The sequence below is a fragment of the Semicossyphus pulcher genome, unplaced genomic scaffold (genome assembly GCF_022749685.1).
Source record: "Semicossyphus pulcher isolate SPU_LCO1_2020_fin unplaced genomic scaffold, fSemPul1.0.p SCAF_21, whole genome shotgun sequence".
NCBI lineage: Eukaryota > Metazoa > Chordata > Actinopteri > Labriformes > Labridae > Semicossyphus > Semicossyphus pulcher.
The window spans coordinates 21,136,117-21,149,869 of NW_027211695.1; the positions used below are offsets into that span (position 1 = coordinate 21,136,117).

The 13,753-nt window shown below is 41.5% G+C and overlaps 4 protein-coding genes across 4 annotated transcripts; all 4 read right to left on the minus strand.

Moving 5' to 3' along the window:
- Positions 1-88: 88 nt before the first annotated feature.
- On the minus strand, positions 89-4,417 carry LOC138600466 (mucin-22-like; the record flags this gene model as incomplete). Its single annotated transcript, XM_069671884.1, has 2 exons — positions 89-766; positions 3,128-4,417. Coding segments are annotated over 2 exons (1,968 nt in total), but the record flags the coding sequence as incomplete, so codon positions are not given.
- Positions 4,418-6,511: 2,094 nt separating this feature from the next.
- On the minus strand, positions 6,512-7,525 carry LOC138600591 (uncharacterized; the record flags this gene model as incomplete). Its single annotated transcript, XM_069672049.1, has 1 exon — positions 6,512-7,525. A coding segment is annotated over one exon (1,014 nt), but the record flags the coding sequence as incomplete, so codon positions are not given.
- Positions 7,526-8,548: 1,023 nt separating this feature from the next.
- On the minus strand, positions 8,549-11,032 carry LOC138600581 (mucin-22-like; the record flags this gene model as incomplete). Its single annotated transcript, XM_069672039.1, has 3 exons — positions 8,549-8,624; positions 8,745-8,897; positions 9,243-11,032. Coding segments are annotated over 3 exons (2,019 nt in total), but the record flags the coding sequence as incomplete, so codon positions are not given.
- A 1,434-nt stretch (positions 11,033-12,466) lies between these two features.
- On the minus strand, positions 12,467-13,171 carry LOC138600606 (uncharacterized; the record flags this gene model as incomplete). The annotated part of the gene is made up of 1 exon (XM_069672065.1): positions 12,467-13,171. A coding segment is annotated over one exon (705 nt), but the record flags the coding sequence as incomplete, so codon positions are not given.
- Between the last annotated feature and the right edge of the window lie 582 nt (positions 13,172-13,753).

Consider the following 13,753-nt stretch of genomic DNA (forward strand, 5'->3'; position numbering starts at 1 on the left):
TTGATTTTTCAGTGGTTCTTGTTCCAGCAGCTGTTGTTGTTGCTGTAGCAGATGTAGTTGTTGGAGCAGTTGTTGTTTGTGCAGTTGTTGTTGATTTGTCGGTGGTTGTTGTAGAAGATATAGTTGTTGGAGCAGTTGTTGTTGATTTTTCTGTGGTTGTTGTTCCAGCAGCTGTTGTTGTTGCTATAGCAGATGTAGTTGTTGGAGCAGTTGTTGTTGATTTTTCAGTGGTTGTTGTTCCAGCAGCTGTTGTTGTTGTAGAAGATGTAGTTGTTGGAACAGTTGTTGTTGGAGCAGTTGTTGTTGTTGATTTTTCATTGGTTGTTGTTCCAGCAGCCATTGTTGTTGTAGCAGATGTAGTTGTTGGAACAGTTGTTGTTGATTTTTCAGTGGTTGTTGTAGAAGATGTAGTTGTTGAAGCAGTTGTTGTTGATTTTTCAGTGGTTGTTGTTCCAGCAGCTGTTGTTGTTGTAGAAGATGTAGTTGTTGGAGCAGTTGTTGTTGTTGATTTTTCAGTGGTTGTTGTTCCAGCAGCCGTTGTTGTTGTAGCAGATGTAGTTGTTGGAACAGTTGTTGTTTGTGCAGCTGTTGTTGTTGATGTTTCGGTGGTTATTGTAGAAGATGTAGTTGTTGGAGCAGTTGTTGTTGATTTTTCAGTGGTTGTTGTTCCAGCAGCTGTTGTTGTTGCTGTAGCAGATGTAGTTGTTGGAGCAGTTGTTGTTTGTGCAGTTGTTGTTGATTTTTCAGTGGTTGTTGTACCAGCAGCCTTTGTTGTTGTAGCAGATGTAGTTGTTGGAACAGTTGTTGTTTGTGCAGCTGTTGTTGTTGATGTTTCGGTGGTTATTGTAGAAGATGTAATTGTTGGAGCAGTTGTTGTAGTTGATATTTCAGTGGTTGTTTTTCCAGCAGCAGCTGTTGTTGTTGAAGCAGATGTAGTTGTTTCTGCAACAGTGGTTGTTTTTGGTTGTGGAGTTGTTGTTGCCAAAGTAGTTCTTTCACCAGCTTTTGTATTTTCTGCTGACTTTGCAGCTGTCATAGTTGGTACTGCAGTTGTTGTTGTTGTTGAAGTTGTTGTTGCTGCAGCACTTGTAGTTGGAACAGCTGTTGTTGTTGGAACAGCTGTGGTAGTTGTTGTAGCAGCGGTTTTTGTTCTTGAACCAGCTGTGGTTGTTGGAGCAGTGGTTGTTGTTCCAGCAGCTGTTGTTGTTGTAGCAGATGTAGTTTTTGGAGCAGCTGTTGTAGTTGATATTTCGGTGGTTGTTGTTGAAGATGTAGTTGTTGGAGCAGTTGTTGTTGATTTTTCAGTGGTTGTTGTTCCAGCAGCTGTTGTTGTTGCTGTAGCAGATGTAGTTGTTGGAGCAGTTTTTGTTTGTGCAGCTGTTGTTGTTGATTTTTCGGTGGTTGTTGTAGAAGTTGTAGTTGTTGGAGCAGTTGTTGTTGTCGATTTTTCAGTGGTTGTTGTTCCAGCAGCCGTTGTTGTTGTAGCAGATGTAGTTGTTGGAGCAGTTGTTGTTTGTGCAGTTATTGTTGATTTTTCGGTGGTTGTTGTAGAAGATGTAGTTGTCGGAGCAGTTGTTGTTGTTGATTTTGCAGTTGTTGTTGTTCCAGCAGCTGTTGTTGTTGTAGCTGATGTAGTTGTTGGAACAGTTGTTGTTTGTGCAGCTGTTGTACTTGATTTTTCGGTTGTTGTTGTAGAAGATGTAGTTGTTGGAGCAGTTGTTGTTTGTGCAGTTATTGTTGATTTTTCGGTGGTTGTTGTAGAAGATGTAGTTGTCGGAGCAGTTGTTGTTGTTGATTTTGCAGTTGTTGTTGTTCCAGCAGCTGTTGTTGTTGTAGCTGATGTAGTTGTTGGAACAGTTGTTGTTTGTGCAGCTGTTGTACTTGATTTTTCGGTTGTTGTTGTAGAAGATGTAGTTGTTGGAGCAGTTGTTGTTTTTGCAGCTGTTGTTGTTGATTTTTCAGTGGTTGTTGTAGCAGATGTAGTTGTTGGAACAGTTGTTGTTTGTGCAGCTGTTGTTGTTGATGTTTCGGTGGTTATTGTAGAAGATGTAGTTGTTGGAGCAGTTGTTGTTTGTGCAGCTGTTGTTGTTGATGTTTCGGTTGTTGTTGAAGATGTAGTTGTTGGAGCAGTTGTTGTTTGTGCAGCTGTTGTTGTTGATTTTTCGGTGGTTGTTGTAGAAGATGTAATTGTTGGAGCAGTTGTTGTTGTTGATTTTTCAGTGGTTGTTTTTCCAGCAGCTGCTGTTGTTGTTGAAGCAGATGTAGTTGTTTCTACAACGGTGGTTGTTTTTGGCTGTGCAGTGGTTGTTGCCAAAGTAGTTGTTCCTTCACCAACTGTTGTATTTTCTGCTGACTTTGCAGCTGTTGTAGTAGGTACTGCAGTTGTTGTTGTTGTTGAAGTTGTTGTTGCTGCAGCACTTGTTGTTGGAACAGCTGTGGTTGTTGGAGCAGTGGTTGTTGTTCCAGCAGCTGTTGTTGTTGTAGCAGATGTAGTTGTTGGAGCAGCTGTTGTAGTTGATGTTTCAGTGGTTGTTGGAGCAATTGTTGTTGTTTGAACAGTTGTTGTTTGTGCAGCTGTTGTTGTTGATGTTTCGGTGATTGTTGTAGAAGATGTAGTTGTTGGAGCAGTTGTTGTTGTTGATTTTGCAATGGTTGTTGTTCCAGCAGCTGTTGTTGTTGTAGCAGATGTAGTTGTTTCTGCAACAGTGGTTGTTTTTGGTTGTGCAGTGGTTGTTGCCAAAGTAGTTGTTCCTTCACCAGCTGTGGTATTTTCTGCTGACTTTGCAGCTGTCGTAGTTGGTACTGCAGTTGTTGTTGTTGTTGAAGTTGTTGTTGCTGCAGCACTTGTTGTTGGAACAGCTGTTGATGTTGGAACAGCTGTGGTAGTTGTTGTAGCAGCTGTTTTTGTTCTTGAACCAGCAGTGGTTGTTGTTCCAGCAGCCGTTGTTGTTGTAGCAGATGTAGTTGTTGGAGCAGCTGTTGCAGTTGATATTTCGGTGGTTGTTGTTGAAGATGTAGTTGTTGGAGCAGTTGTTGTTGATTTTTCAGTGGTTGTTGGTCCAGCAGCTGTTGTTGTTGCTGTAGCAGATGTAGTTGTTGGAGCAGTTTTTGTTTGTGCAGCTGTTGTTGTTGATTTTTCGGTGGTTGTTGTAGAAGTTGTAGTTGTTGGAGCAGTTGTTGTTGTTGATTTTTCAGTGGTTGTTGTTCCAGCAGCTGTTGTTGTTCCAGCAGCTGTTGTTGTTGTAGCAGATGTAGTTGTTGGAACAGTTGTTGTTTGTGCAGCTGTTGTTGATTTTTCGGTGGTTGTTGTAGAAGATGTAGTTGTTGGAGCAGTTGTTGTTGATTTTTCAGTGGTTGTTGTTCCAGCAGCTGTTGTTGTTGCTGTAGCAGATGTAGTTGTTGGAGCAGTTGTTTGTGCAGTTGTTGTTGATTTTTCAGTGGTTGTTGTTCCAGCAGCCGTTGTTGTTGTAGCAGATGTAGTTGTTGGAACAGTTGATGTTTGTGCAGCTGTTGTTGTTGATGTTTCGGTGGTTATTGTAGAAGATGTAGTTGTTGGAACAGTTGTTGTTGGAGCAGTTGTTGTTGTTGATTTTTCATTGGTTGTTGTTCCAGCAGCCGTTGTTGTTGTAGCAGATGTAGTTGTTGGAACAGTTGTTTGTGCAGCTGTTGTTGTTGATGTTTCGGTGGTTATTGTAGAAGATGTAGTTGTTGGAACAGTTGTTGTTGGAGCAGTTGTTGTTGTTGATTTTTCATTGGTTGTTGTTCCAGCTGCTGCTGTTGTTGTAGCAGATGTAGTTTTTGGAGCAGCTGTTGTTGTTGATATTTCGGTGGTTGTTGTTGAAGGTGTAGTTGTTGGAGCAGTTGTTGTTGATTTTTCAGTGGTTGTTGTTCCAGCAGCTGTTGTTGTTGCTGTAGCAGATGTAGTTGTTGGAGCAGTTGTTGTTTGTGCAGCTGTTGTTGTTGATTTTTCGGTGGTTGTTGTAGAAGATGTAGTTGTTGGAGCAGTTGTTGTTGTTGATTTTTCAGTGGTTGTTGTTCCAGCAGCCGTTGTTGTTGTAGCAGATGTAGTTGTTGGAGCAGTTGTTGTTTGTGCAGTTATTGTTGATTTTTCGGTGGTTGTTGTAGAAGATGTAGTTGTCGGAGCAGTTGTTGTTGTTGATTTTTCAGTGGTTGTTGTTCCAGCAGCTGTTGTTGTTCCAGCAGCTGTTGTTGTTGTAGCAGATGTAGTTGTTGGAACAGTTGTTGTTTGTGCAGCTGTTGTTGATTTTTCGGTGGTTGTTGTAGAAGATGTAGTTGTTGGAGCAGTTGTTGTTGATTTTTGAGTGGTTGTTGTTCCAGCAGCTGCTGTTGTTCCAGCAGCTGTTGTTGTTGCTGTAGCAGATGTAGTTGTTGGAGCAGTTGTTGTTTGTGCAGTTGTTGTTGATTTTTCGGTGGTTGTTGTAGAAGATGTAGTTGTTGGAGCAGTTGTGGTTGATTTTTGAGTGGTTGTTGTGCCAACAGCTGTTGTTGTTGCTGTAGCAGATGTAGTTGTTGGAGCAGCAGTTGCTGTTGTTGTTGAAACAGATGTAGTTGTTTCTGCAACAGTGGTTGTTTTTGGTTGTGCAGTGGTTGTTGCCAAAGTAGTTGTTCCTTCACCAGCTGTTGTATTTTCTGCTGACTTTGCTGCTGTCGTAGTTGGTACTGCAGTTGTTGTTGTTGTTGAAGTTGTTGTTGCTTCAGCACTTGTTGTTGGAACAGCTGTTGTTGTTGGAACAGCTGTGGTAGTTGTTGTAGCAGCTGTTTTTATTCTTGAACCAGCTGTGGTTGTTGGAGCAGTGGTTGTTGTCCTAGCAGCTGCTGTTGTTGTAGCAGATGCAGTTTTTGGAGCAGCTGTTGTAGTTGATGTTTCAGTGGTTGTTGGAGCAATTGTTGTTGTTGGAACAGTTGTTGTTGATTTTTCAGTGGTTCTTGTTCCAGCAGCTGTTGTTGTTGCTGTAGCAGATGTAGTTGTTGGAGCAGTTGTTGTTTGTGCAGTTGTTGTTGATTTGTCGGTGGTTGTTGTAGAAGATATAGTTGTTGGAGCAGTTGTTGTTGATTTTTCTGTGGTTGTTGTTCCAGCAGCTGTTGTTGTTGCTATAGCAGATGTAGTTGTTGGAGCAGTTGTTGTTGATTTTTCAGTGGTTGTTGTTCCAGCAGCTGTTGTTGTTGTAGAAGATGTAGTTGTTGGAACAGTTGTTGTTGGAGCAGTTGTTGTTGTTGATTTTTCATTGGTTGTTGTTCCAGCAGCCATTGTTGTTGTAGCAGATGTAGTTGTTGGAACAGTTGTTGTTGATTTTTCAGTGGTTGTTGTAGAAGATGTAGTTGTTGAAGCAGTTGTTGTTGATTTTTCAGTGGTTGTTGTTCCAGCAGCTGTTGTTGTTGTAGAAGATGTAGTTGTTGGAGCAGTTGTTGTTGTTGATTTTTCAGTGGTTGTTGTTCCAGCAGCCGTTGTTGTTGTAGCAGATGTAGTTGTTGGAACAGTTGTTGTTTGTGCAGCTGTTGTTGTTGATGTTTCGGTGGTTATTGTAGAAGATGTAGTTGTTGGAGCAGTTGTTGTTGATTTTTCAGTGGTTGTTGTTCCAGCAGCTGTTGTTGTTGCTGTAGCAGATGTAGTTGTTGGAGCAGTTGTTGTTTGTGCAGTTGTTGTTGATTTTTCAGTGGTTGTTGTACCAGCAGCCTTTGTTGTTGTAGCAGATGTAGTTGTTGGAACAGTTGTTGTTTGTGCAGCTGTTGTTGTTGATGTTTCGGTGGTTATTGTAGAAGATGTAATTGTTGGAGCAGTTGTTGTAGTTGATATTTCAGTGGTTGTTTTTCCAGCAGCAGCTGTTGTTGTTGAAGCAGATGTAGTTGTTTCTGCAACAGTGGTTGTTTTTGGTTGTGGAGTTGTTGTTGCCAAAGTAGTTCTTTCACCAGCTTTTGTATTTTCTGCTGACTTTGCAGCTGTCATAGTTGGTACTGCAGTTGTTGTTGTTGTTGAAGTTGTTGTTGCTGCAGCACTTGTAGTTGGAACAGCTGTTGTTGTTGGAGCAGCTGTGGTAGTTGTTGTAGCAGCTGTTTTTGTTCTCGAACCAGCTGTGGTTGTTGGAGTAGTTGTTGTTGTTCCAGCAGCTGTTGTTGTTGTAGCAGATGTAGTTGTTGGAGCAGCTGTTGTAGTTGACGTTTCAGTGGTTATTGGAGCAATTGTTGTTGTTGATTTTTCAGTGGTTGTTGTTCCAGCAGCTGTTGTTGTTGTAGCAGATGTAGTTGTTGAAGCAGTTGTTTGTGCAGCTGTTGTTGTTGATTTTTCGGTGGTTGTTGTTGAAGATGTAATTGTTGGAGCAGCTGTTGTAGTTGACGTTTCAGTGGTTATTGGAGCAATTGTTGTTGTTGATTTTGCAGTGGTTGTTGTTCCAGCAGCTGTTGTTGTTGTAGCAGATGTAGTTGTTGGAGCAGCTGTTGTAGTTGATGTTTCAGTGGTTATTGGAGCAATTGTTGTTGTTGATTTTGCAGTGGTTGTTGTTCCAGCAACCGTTGTTGTTGTAGCAGATGTAGTTGTTGGAACAGTTGTTTGTGCAGCTGTTGTTGTTGATGTTTCGGTGGTTATTGTAGAAGATGTAGTTGTTGGAACAGTTGTTGTTGGAGCAGTTGTTGTTGTTGATTTTTCATTGGTTGTTGTTCCAGCAGCTGCTGTTGTTGTAGCAGATGTAGTTTTTGGAGCAGCTGTTGTTGTTGATATTTCGGTGGTTGTTGTTGAAGGTGTAGTTGTTGGAGCAGTTGTTGTTGATTTTTCAGTGGTTGTTGTTCCAGCAGCTGTTGTTGTTGCTGTAGCAGATGTAGTTGTTGGAGCAGTTGTTGTTTGTGCAGCTGTTGTTGTTGATTTTTCGGTGGTTGTTGTAGAAGATGTAGTTGTTGGAGCAGTTGTTGTTGTTGATTTTTCAGTGGTTGTTGTTCCAGCAGCCGTTGTTGTTGTAGCAGATGTAGTTGTTGGAACAGTTGTTGTATGTGCAGCTGTTGTACTTGATGTTTCGGTTGTTGTTGTAGAAGATGTAGTTGTTGGAGCAGTTGTTGTTGATTTTTCAGTGGTTGTTGTTCCAGCAGCCGTTGTTGTTGTTGTAGCAGATGTAGTTGTTGGAACAGTTGTTGTTTGTGCAGTTGTTGTTGATTTGTCGGTGGTTGTTGTAGAAGATGTAGTTGTTGGAGCAGTTGTTGTTGATTTTTCGGTGGTTGTTGTTCCAGCAGCTGTTGTTGTTGCTATAGCAGATGTAGTTGTTGGAGCAGTTGTTGTTGATTTTTCAGTGGTTGTTGTTCCAGCAGCTGTTGTTGTTGTAGAAGATGTAGTTGTTGGAACAGTTGTTGTTGGAGCAGTTGTTGTTGTTGATTTTTCATTGGTTGTTGTTCCAGCAGCCGTTGTTGTTGTAGCAGATGTAGTTGTTGGAACAGTTGTTTGTGCAGTTGTTGTTGATTTTTCGGTGGTTGTTGTAGAAGATGTAGTTGTTGGAGCAGTTGTTGTTGATTTTTCAGTGGTAGTTGTTGTAGCAGCTGTTTTTGTTCTCGAACCAGCTGTGGTTGTTGGAGTAGTTGTTGTTGTTCCAGCAGCTGTTGTTGTTGTAGCAGATGTAATTGTTGGAGCAGCTGTTGTAGTTGACGTTTCAGTGGTTATTGGAGCAATTGTTGTTGTTGATTTTGCAGTGGTTGTTGTTCCAGCAGCTGTTGTTGTTGTAGCAGATGTAGTTGTTGGAGCAGCTGTTGTAGTTGATGTTTCAGTGGTTATTGGAGCAATTGTTGTTGTTGATTTTGCAGTGGTTGTTGTTCCAGCAGCTGTTGTTGTTGTAGAAGATGTAGTTGTTGGAGCAGTTGTTGTTGTTGATTTTTCAGTGGTTGTTGTTCCAGCAGCTGTTGTTGTTGTAGCAGATGTAGTTGTTGGAACAGTCTTTGTTTGTGCAGCTGTTGTACTTGATGTTTCGGTGGTTGTTGTCAAAGATGTAGTTGTTGGAGCAGTTGTTATTGATTTTTCAGTGTTTGTTGTTCCAGCAGCTGTTGTTGTTGTTGTAGCAGATGTAGTTGTTGGAGCAGTTGTTGTTTGTGCAGCTGTTGTTGTTGATGTTTCAGTGGTTGTTGTAGAAGATGCAGTTGTTGGAGCAGTTTTTGTTGTTGATTTTTCAGTGGTTGTTATTCCAGCAGTTGATGTTGTTGTTGAAGCAGATGTAGCTGTTTCTGCAACAGTGGTTGTTTTTGGTTGTGCAGTGGTTGTTGCCAAAGTAGTTGTTCCTTCACCAGCTGTTGTATTTTCTGCTGACTTTGCAGCTGTCGTAGTTGGTACTGCAGTTGTTGTTGTTGTTGAAGTTGTTGTTGCTGCAGCACTTATTGTTGGAACAGCTGTTGTTGTTGGAACAGCTGTGGTAGTTGTTGTAGCAGCTGTTTTTGTTCTTGAACCAGCTGTGGTTGTTGGAGCAGTGGTTGTTGTTCCAGCAGCTGCTGTTGTTGTAGCAGATGTAGTTTTTGGAGCAGCTGTTGTACTTGATGTTTCGGTGGTTGTTGTCAAAGATGTAGTTGTTGGAGTAGTTGTTGTTGATTTTTCAGTGGTTGTTGTTCCAGCAGCTGTTGTTGTTGTTGTAGCAGATGTAGTTGTTGGAGCAGTTGTTGTTCCAGCAGCTGTTGTTGTTCCAGCTGTTTTTGTTCTTGAACCAGCAGTGGTTGTTCTTCCAGCAGCTGTTGTTGTTGTAGCAGATGTAGTTGTTGGAGCAAATGTTGTAGTTGATGTTTCAGTGGTTGTTGGAGCAATTGTTGTTGTTGATTTTTCAGTGGTTGTTGTTCCAGCAGCTGTTGTTGTTGTTGTAGTAGATGTAATTGTTGGAACAGTTGTTGTTTGTGCAGCTGTTGTAGTTGATGTTTCGGGGGTTGTTGTCAAAGATGTAGTTGTTGATTTTTCAGTGTTTGGTGTTCCAGAAGTTGTTGCTATTGTAGCAGATGTAGTTGTTGGAGCAGTTGTTGTTTGTGCAGCTGTTGTTGTTGATGTTTCGGTGGTTGTTGTAGAAGATGTAGTTGTTTGAGCAGCTGTTGTAGTTGATGTTTCAGTGGTTGTTGTTCCAGCAGCAGGTGTAGTTGTTGGAACAGTTGTTGTTTGTGCAGCTGTTGTACTTGATGTTTCGGTGGTTGTTGTTGCCAAAGATGTAGTTGTTGGAGCAGTTGTTGTTGTTGATTTTTCAGTGGTTGTTGTTCCAGCAGCTGCTATTGTTGTAGCAGATGTAGTTGTTGGAGCAGCTGTTGTAGTTGATGTTTCAGTGGTTGTTGGAGCAATTGTTGTTGTTGATTTTTCAGTGGTTGTTGTTCCAGCAGCTGTTGTTGTTGTACCAGATGTCGTTGTTGGAGCAGCTGTTGTACTTGATGTTTCAGTGGTTGTTGGAGCAGTTGTTGTTGATTTTGCAGTGGTTGTTGTTCCAGCAGCTGTTGTTGTTGTTGTAGCAGATGTAGTTGTTGGAGCAGTTGTTGTTTGTGCAGCTGTTGTTGTTGATGTTTCGGTGGTTGTTGGAGCAATTGTTGTTGTTGGAGCAGTTGTTGTTGTTAATTTTTCAGTGGTTGTTGTTCCAGCAGCTGTTGTTGTTGTAGCAGATGAAGTTGTTAGAACTGTTGTTGTTTCTGCAGCTGTTTTAGTAGATGTTTCGGTGGTTGTTGTCGAAAATGTAGTTGTTGGAGCAGTTGTTGTTGATTTTTCAGTGGTTGTTGTTCCAGCAGCTTTTGTTATTGTAGCAGATGTAGTTGTTGGAGCAGCTGTTGTAGTTGATGTTTCAGTGGTTGTTGGAGCAGTTGTTGTTGATTTTGCAGTGGTTGTTGTTCCAGCAGCTGTTGTTGTTCCAGCTGTTTTTGTTCTTGAACCAGCAGTGGTTGTTCTTCCAGCAGCTGTTGTTGTTGTAGCAGATGTAGTTGTTGGAGCAAATGTTGTAGTTGATGTTTCAGTGGTTGTTGGAGCAATTGTTGTTGTTGATTTTTCAGTGGTTGTTGTTCCAGCAGCTGTTGTTGTTGTTGTAGTAGATGTAATTGTTGGAACAGTTGTTGTTTGTGCAGCTGTTGTAGTTGATGTTTCGGGGGTTGTTGTCAAAGATGTAGTTGTTGATTTTTCAGTGTTTGGTGTTCCAGCAGTTGTTGCTGTTGTAGCAGATGTAGTTGTTGGAGCAGTTGTTGTTTGTGCAGCTGTTGTTGTTGATGTTTCGGTGGTTGTTGTAGAAGATGTAGTTGTTTGAGCAGCTGTTGTAGTTGATGTTTCAGTGGTTGTTGTTCCAGCAGCAGATGTAGTTGTTGGAACAGTTGTTGTTTGTGCAGCTGTTGTACTTGATGTTTCGGTGGTTGTTGTTGCCAAAGATGTAGTTGTTGGAGCAGTTGTTGTTGTTGATTTTTCAGTGGTTGTTGTTCCAGCAGCTGCTATTGTTGTAGCAGATGTAGTTGTTGGAGCAGCTGTTGTAGTTGATGTTTCAGTGGTTGTTGGAGCAATTGTTGTTGTTGGAGCAGTTGTTGTTGTTAATTTTTCAGTGGTTGTTTTTCCAGCAGCTGTTGTTGTTGTAGCAGATGAAGTTGTTGGAGCAGTTGTTGTTTGTGCAGCTGTTGTTGTTGATGTTTGGGTGGTTGTTGTAGAAGATGTAGTTGTTGGAGCAGTTGTTGTTGATTTTTCAGTGGTTGTTGTTCCAGCAGCTGTTGTTATTATAGCAGATGTAGTTGTTGGAGCAGCTGTTGTAGTTGATGTTTCAGTGGTTGTTGGAGCAATTGTTGTTGTTGATTTTTCAGTGGTTGTTGTTCCAGCAGCTGTTGTTGTTGTACCAGATGTATTTGTTGGAGCAGCTGTTGTACTTGATGTTTCAGTGGTTGTTGGAGCAGTTGTTGTTGATTTTGCAGTGGTTGTTATTCCAGCAGCTGTTGTTGTTGTTGTAGCAGATGTAGTTGTTGGAGCAGTTGTTGTTTGTGCAGCTGTTGTTGTTGATGTTTCGGTGGTTGTTGTAGAAGATGTAGTTGTTGGAGCAGTTGTTGTTGTTGATTTTTCAGTGGTTGTTGTTCCAGCAGCTGCTGTTGTTGTTGAAGCAGATGTAGTTGTTTCTGCAACAGTGGTTGTTTTTGGTTGTTCAGTGGTTGTTGCCAAAGTAGTTGTTCTTTCACCAGCTTTTCTATTTTCTGCTGACTTTGCAGCTGTCGTAGTTGGTACTGCAGTTGTTGTTTTTGTTCTTGAACCAGCTGTGGTTGTTGGAGCAGTGGTTGTTGTTCCAGCAGCTGTTGTAGTTGATGTTTCAGTGGTTGTTGGAGCAATTGTTGTTGATTTTTCAGTGGTTATTGTTCCAGCAGCCATTGTTGTTGTAGCAGATGTAGTTGTTGGAACAGTTGTTATTTGTGCAGCTGTTGTACTTGATGGTTTGGTGGTTGTTGTCAAAGATATAGTTGTTGGAGCAGTTGTTGTTGTTGATTTTTCAGTGGTTGTTGTTCCAGCAGCTGTTGTTGTTGTAGCAGATGTAGTTATTGGAGCAGCTGTTGGAGTTGATGTTTCGGTGGTTGTTGTTGAAGATGTAGTTGTTGGAGCAGATGTAGTTGTTGGAGCAGCTGTTGTACTTGATGTTTCAGTGGTTGTTGGAGTAATTGTTGTTGTTGGAGCAGTTGTTGTAGTTAATTTTTCAGTGGTATTTGTTCCAGTAGCTGTGGTAGTTGTTGTTCCAGCTGTTTTTGTTCTTGAACCAGCTGTGGTTGTTGGAGCAGTGGTTGTTGTTCCAGCAGATGTTGTTGTTGTAGCAGATGTAGTTGTTGGAGCAGCTGTTGTAGTTGATGTTTCAGTGGTTGTTGGAGCAATTGTTGTTGTTGATTTTGCAGTGGTTCTTGTTCCAGCAGCCGTTGTTGTTGTAGCAGATGTAGTTTTTGGAACATTTGTTATTTGTGCAGCTGTTGTACTTGATGGTTTGGTGGTTGTTGTCAAAGATATAGTTGTTGGAGCAGTTGTTGTTGTTGATTTTTCAGTGGTTGTTGTTCCAGCAGCTGTTGTTGTTGTTGTAGCAGATTTAGTTGTTTCTGCAACAGTGGTTGTTTTTGGTTGTGCAGTGGTTGTTGCCAAAGTAGTTGTTCCTTCACCAGCTGTGGTATTTTCTGCTGACTTTGCAGCTGTCGTAGTTGGTACTGCAGTTGTTGTTGTTGTTGAAGTTGTTGTTGCTGCAGCACTTGTTGTTGGAACAGCTGTTGTTGTTGGAACAGCTGTGGTAGTTGTTGTAGCAGCTGTTTTTGTTCTTGAACCAGCAGTGGTTGTTGTTCCAGCAGCTGTTGTTGTTGTAGCAGATGTAGTTGTTGGAGCAGCTGTTGCAGTTGATATTTCGGTGGTTGTTGTTGAAGATGTAGTTGTTGGAGCAGTTGTTGTTGATTTTTCAGTGGTTGTTGTTCCAGCAGCTGTTGTTGTTGCTGTAGCAGATGTAGTTGTTGGAGCAGTTTTTGTTTGTGCAGCTGTTGTTGTTGATTTTTCGGTGGTTGTTGTAGAAGTTGTAGTTGTTGGAGCAGTTGTTGTTGTTGATTTTTCAGTGGTTGTTGTTCCAGCAGCCGTTGTTGTTGTAGCAGATGTAGTTGTTGGAACAGTTGTTGTTTGTGCAGCTGTTGTACTTGATGTTTCGGTTGTTGTTGTAGAAGATGTAGTTGTTGGAGCAGTTGTTGTTGATTTTTCAGTGGTTGTTGTTCCAGCAGCTGTTGTTGTTGCTGTAGCAGATGTAGTTGTTGGAGCAGTTGTTGTTTGTGCAGCTGTTGTTGTTGATTTTTCGGTGGTTGTTGTAGAAGATGTAGTTGTTGGAGCAGTTGTTGTTGTTGATTTTTCAGTGGTTGTTGTTCCAGCAGCCGTTGTTGTTGTAGCAGATGTAGTTGTTGGAACAGTTGTTGTTTGTGCAGCTGTTGTTGTTGATGTTTCGGTGGTTGTTGTAGAAGATGTAGTTGTTGGAGCAGTTGTTGTTGATTTTTCAGTGGTTGTTGTTCCAGCAGCTGTTGTTGTTCCAGCAGCTGTTGTTGTTGTAGCAGATGTAGTTGTTGGAACAGTTGTTGTTGATTTTTCAGTGGTTGTTGTTCCAGCAGCTGTTGTTGTTGTTGTAGCAGATGTAGTTGTTGGAGCAGTTGTTGTTTGTGCAGCTGTTGTTGATGTTTCAGTGGTTGTTGTAGAAGATGTAGTTGTTGGAGCAGTTGTTGTTGTTGACTTTTCAGTGGTTGTTATTCCAGCAGTTGCTGTTGTTGTTGAATCAGATGTAGTTGTTTCTGCAACAGTGGTTGTTTTTGGTTGTGCAGTGGTTGTTGCCAAAGTAGTTGTTCCTTCACCAGCTGTTGTATTTTCTGCTGACTTTGCTGCTGTCGTAGTAGGTACTGCAGTTGTTGTCTTTGTTGTTGCTGCAGCACTTGTTGTTGGAACAGCTGTGGTTGTTGGAGCAGTGGTTGTTGTTCCAGCAGCTGTTGTTGTTGTAGCAGATGTAGTTGTTGGAGCAGCTGTTGTAGTTGATGTTTCAGTGGTTGTTGGAGCAATTGTTGTTGTTGGAACAGTTGTTGTTTGTGCAGCTGTTGTTGTTGATGTTTCGGTGATTGTTGTAGAAGATGTATTTGTTGGAGCAGTTGTTGTTGTTGATTTTGCAGTGGTTGTTGTTCCAGCAGCTGTTGTTGTTGTAGCAGGTGTAGTTGTTGGAACAGTTGTTGTTTGTGCAGCTGTTGTTGTTGATGTTTCGGTTGTTGTTGTCAAAGATGTAGTTGTTGGAGCAGTTGTTGTTGATTTTTC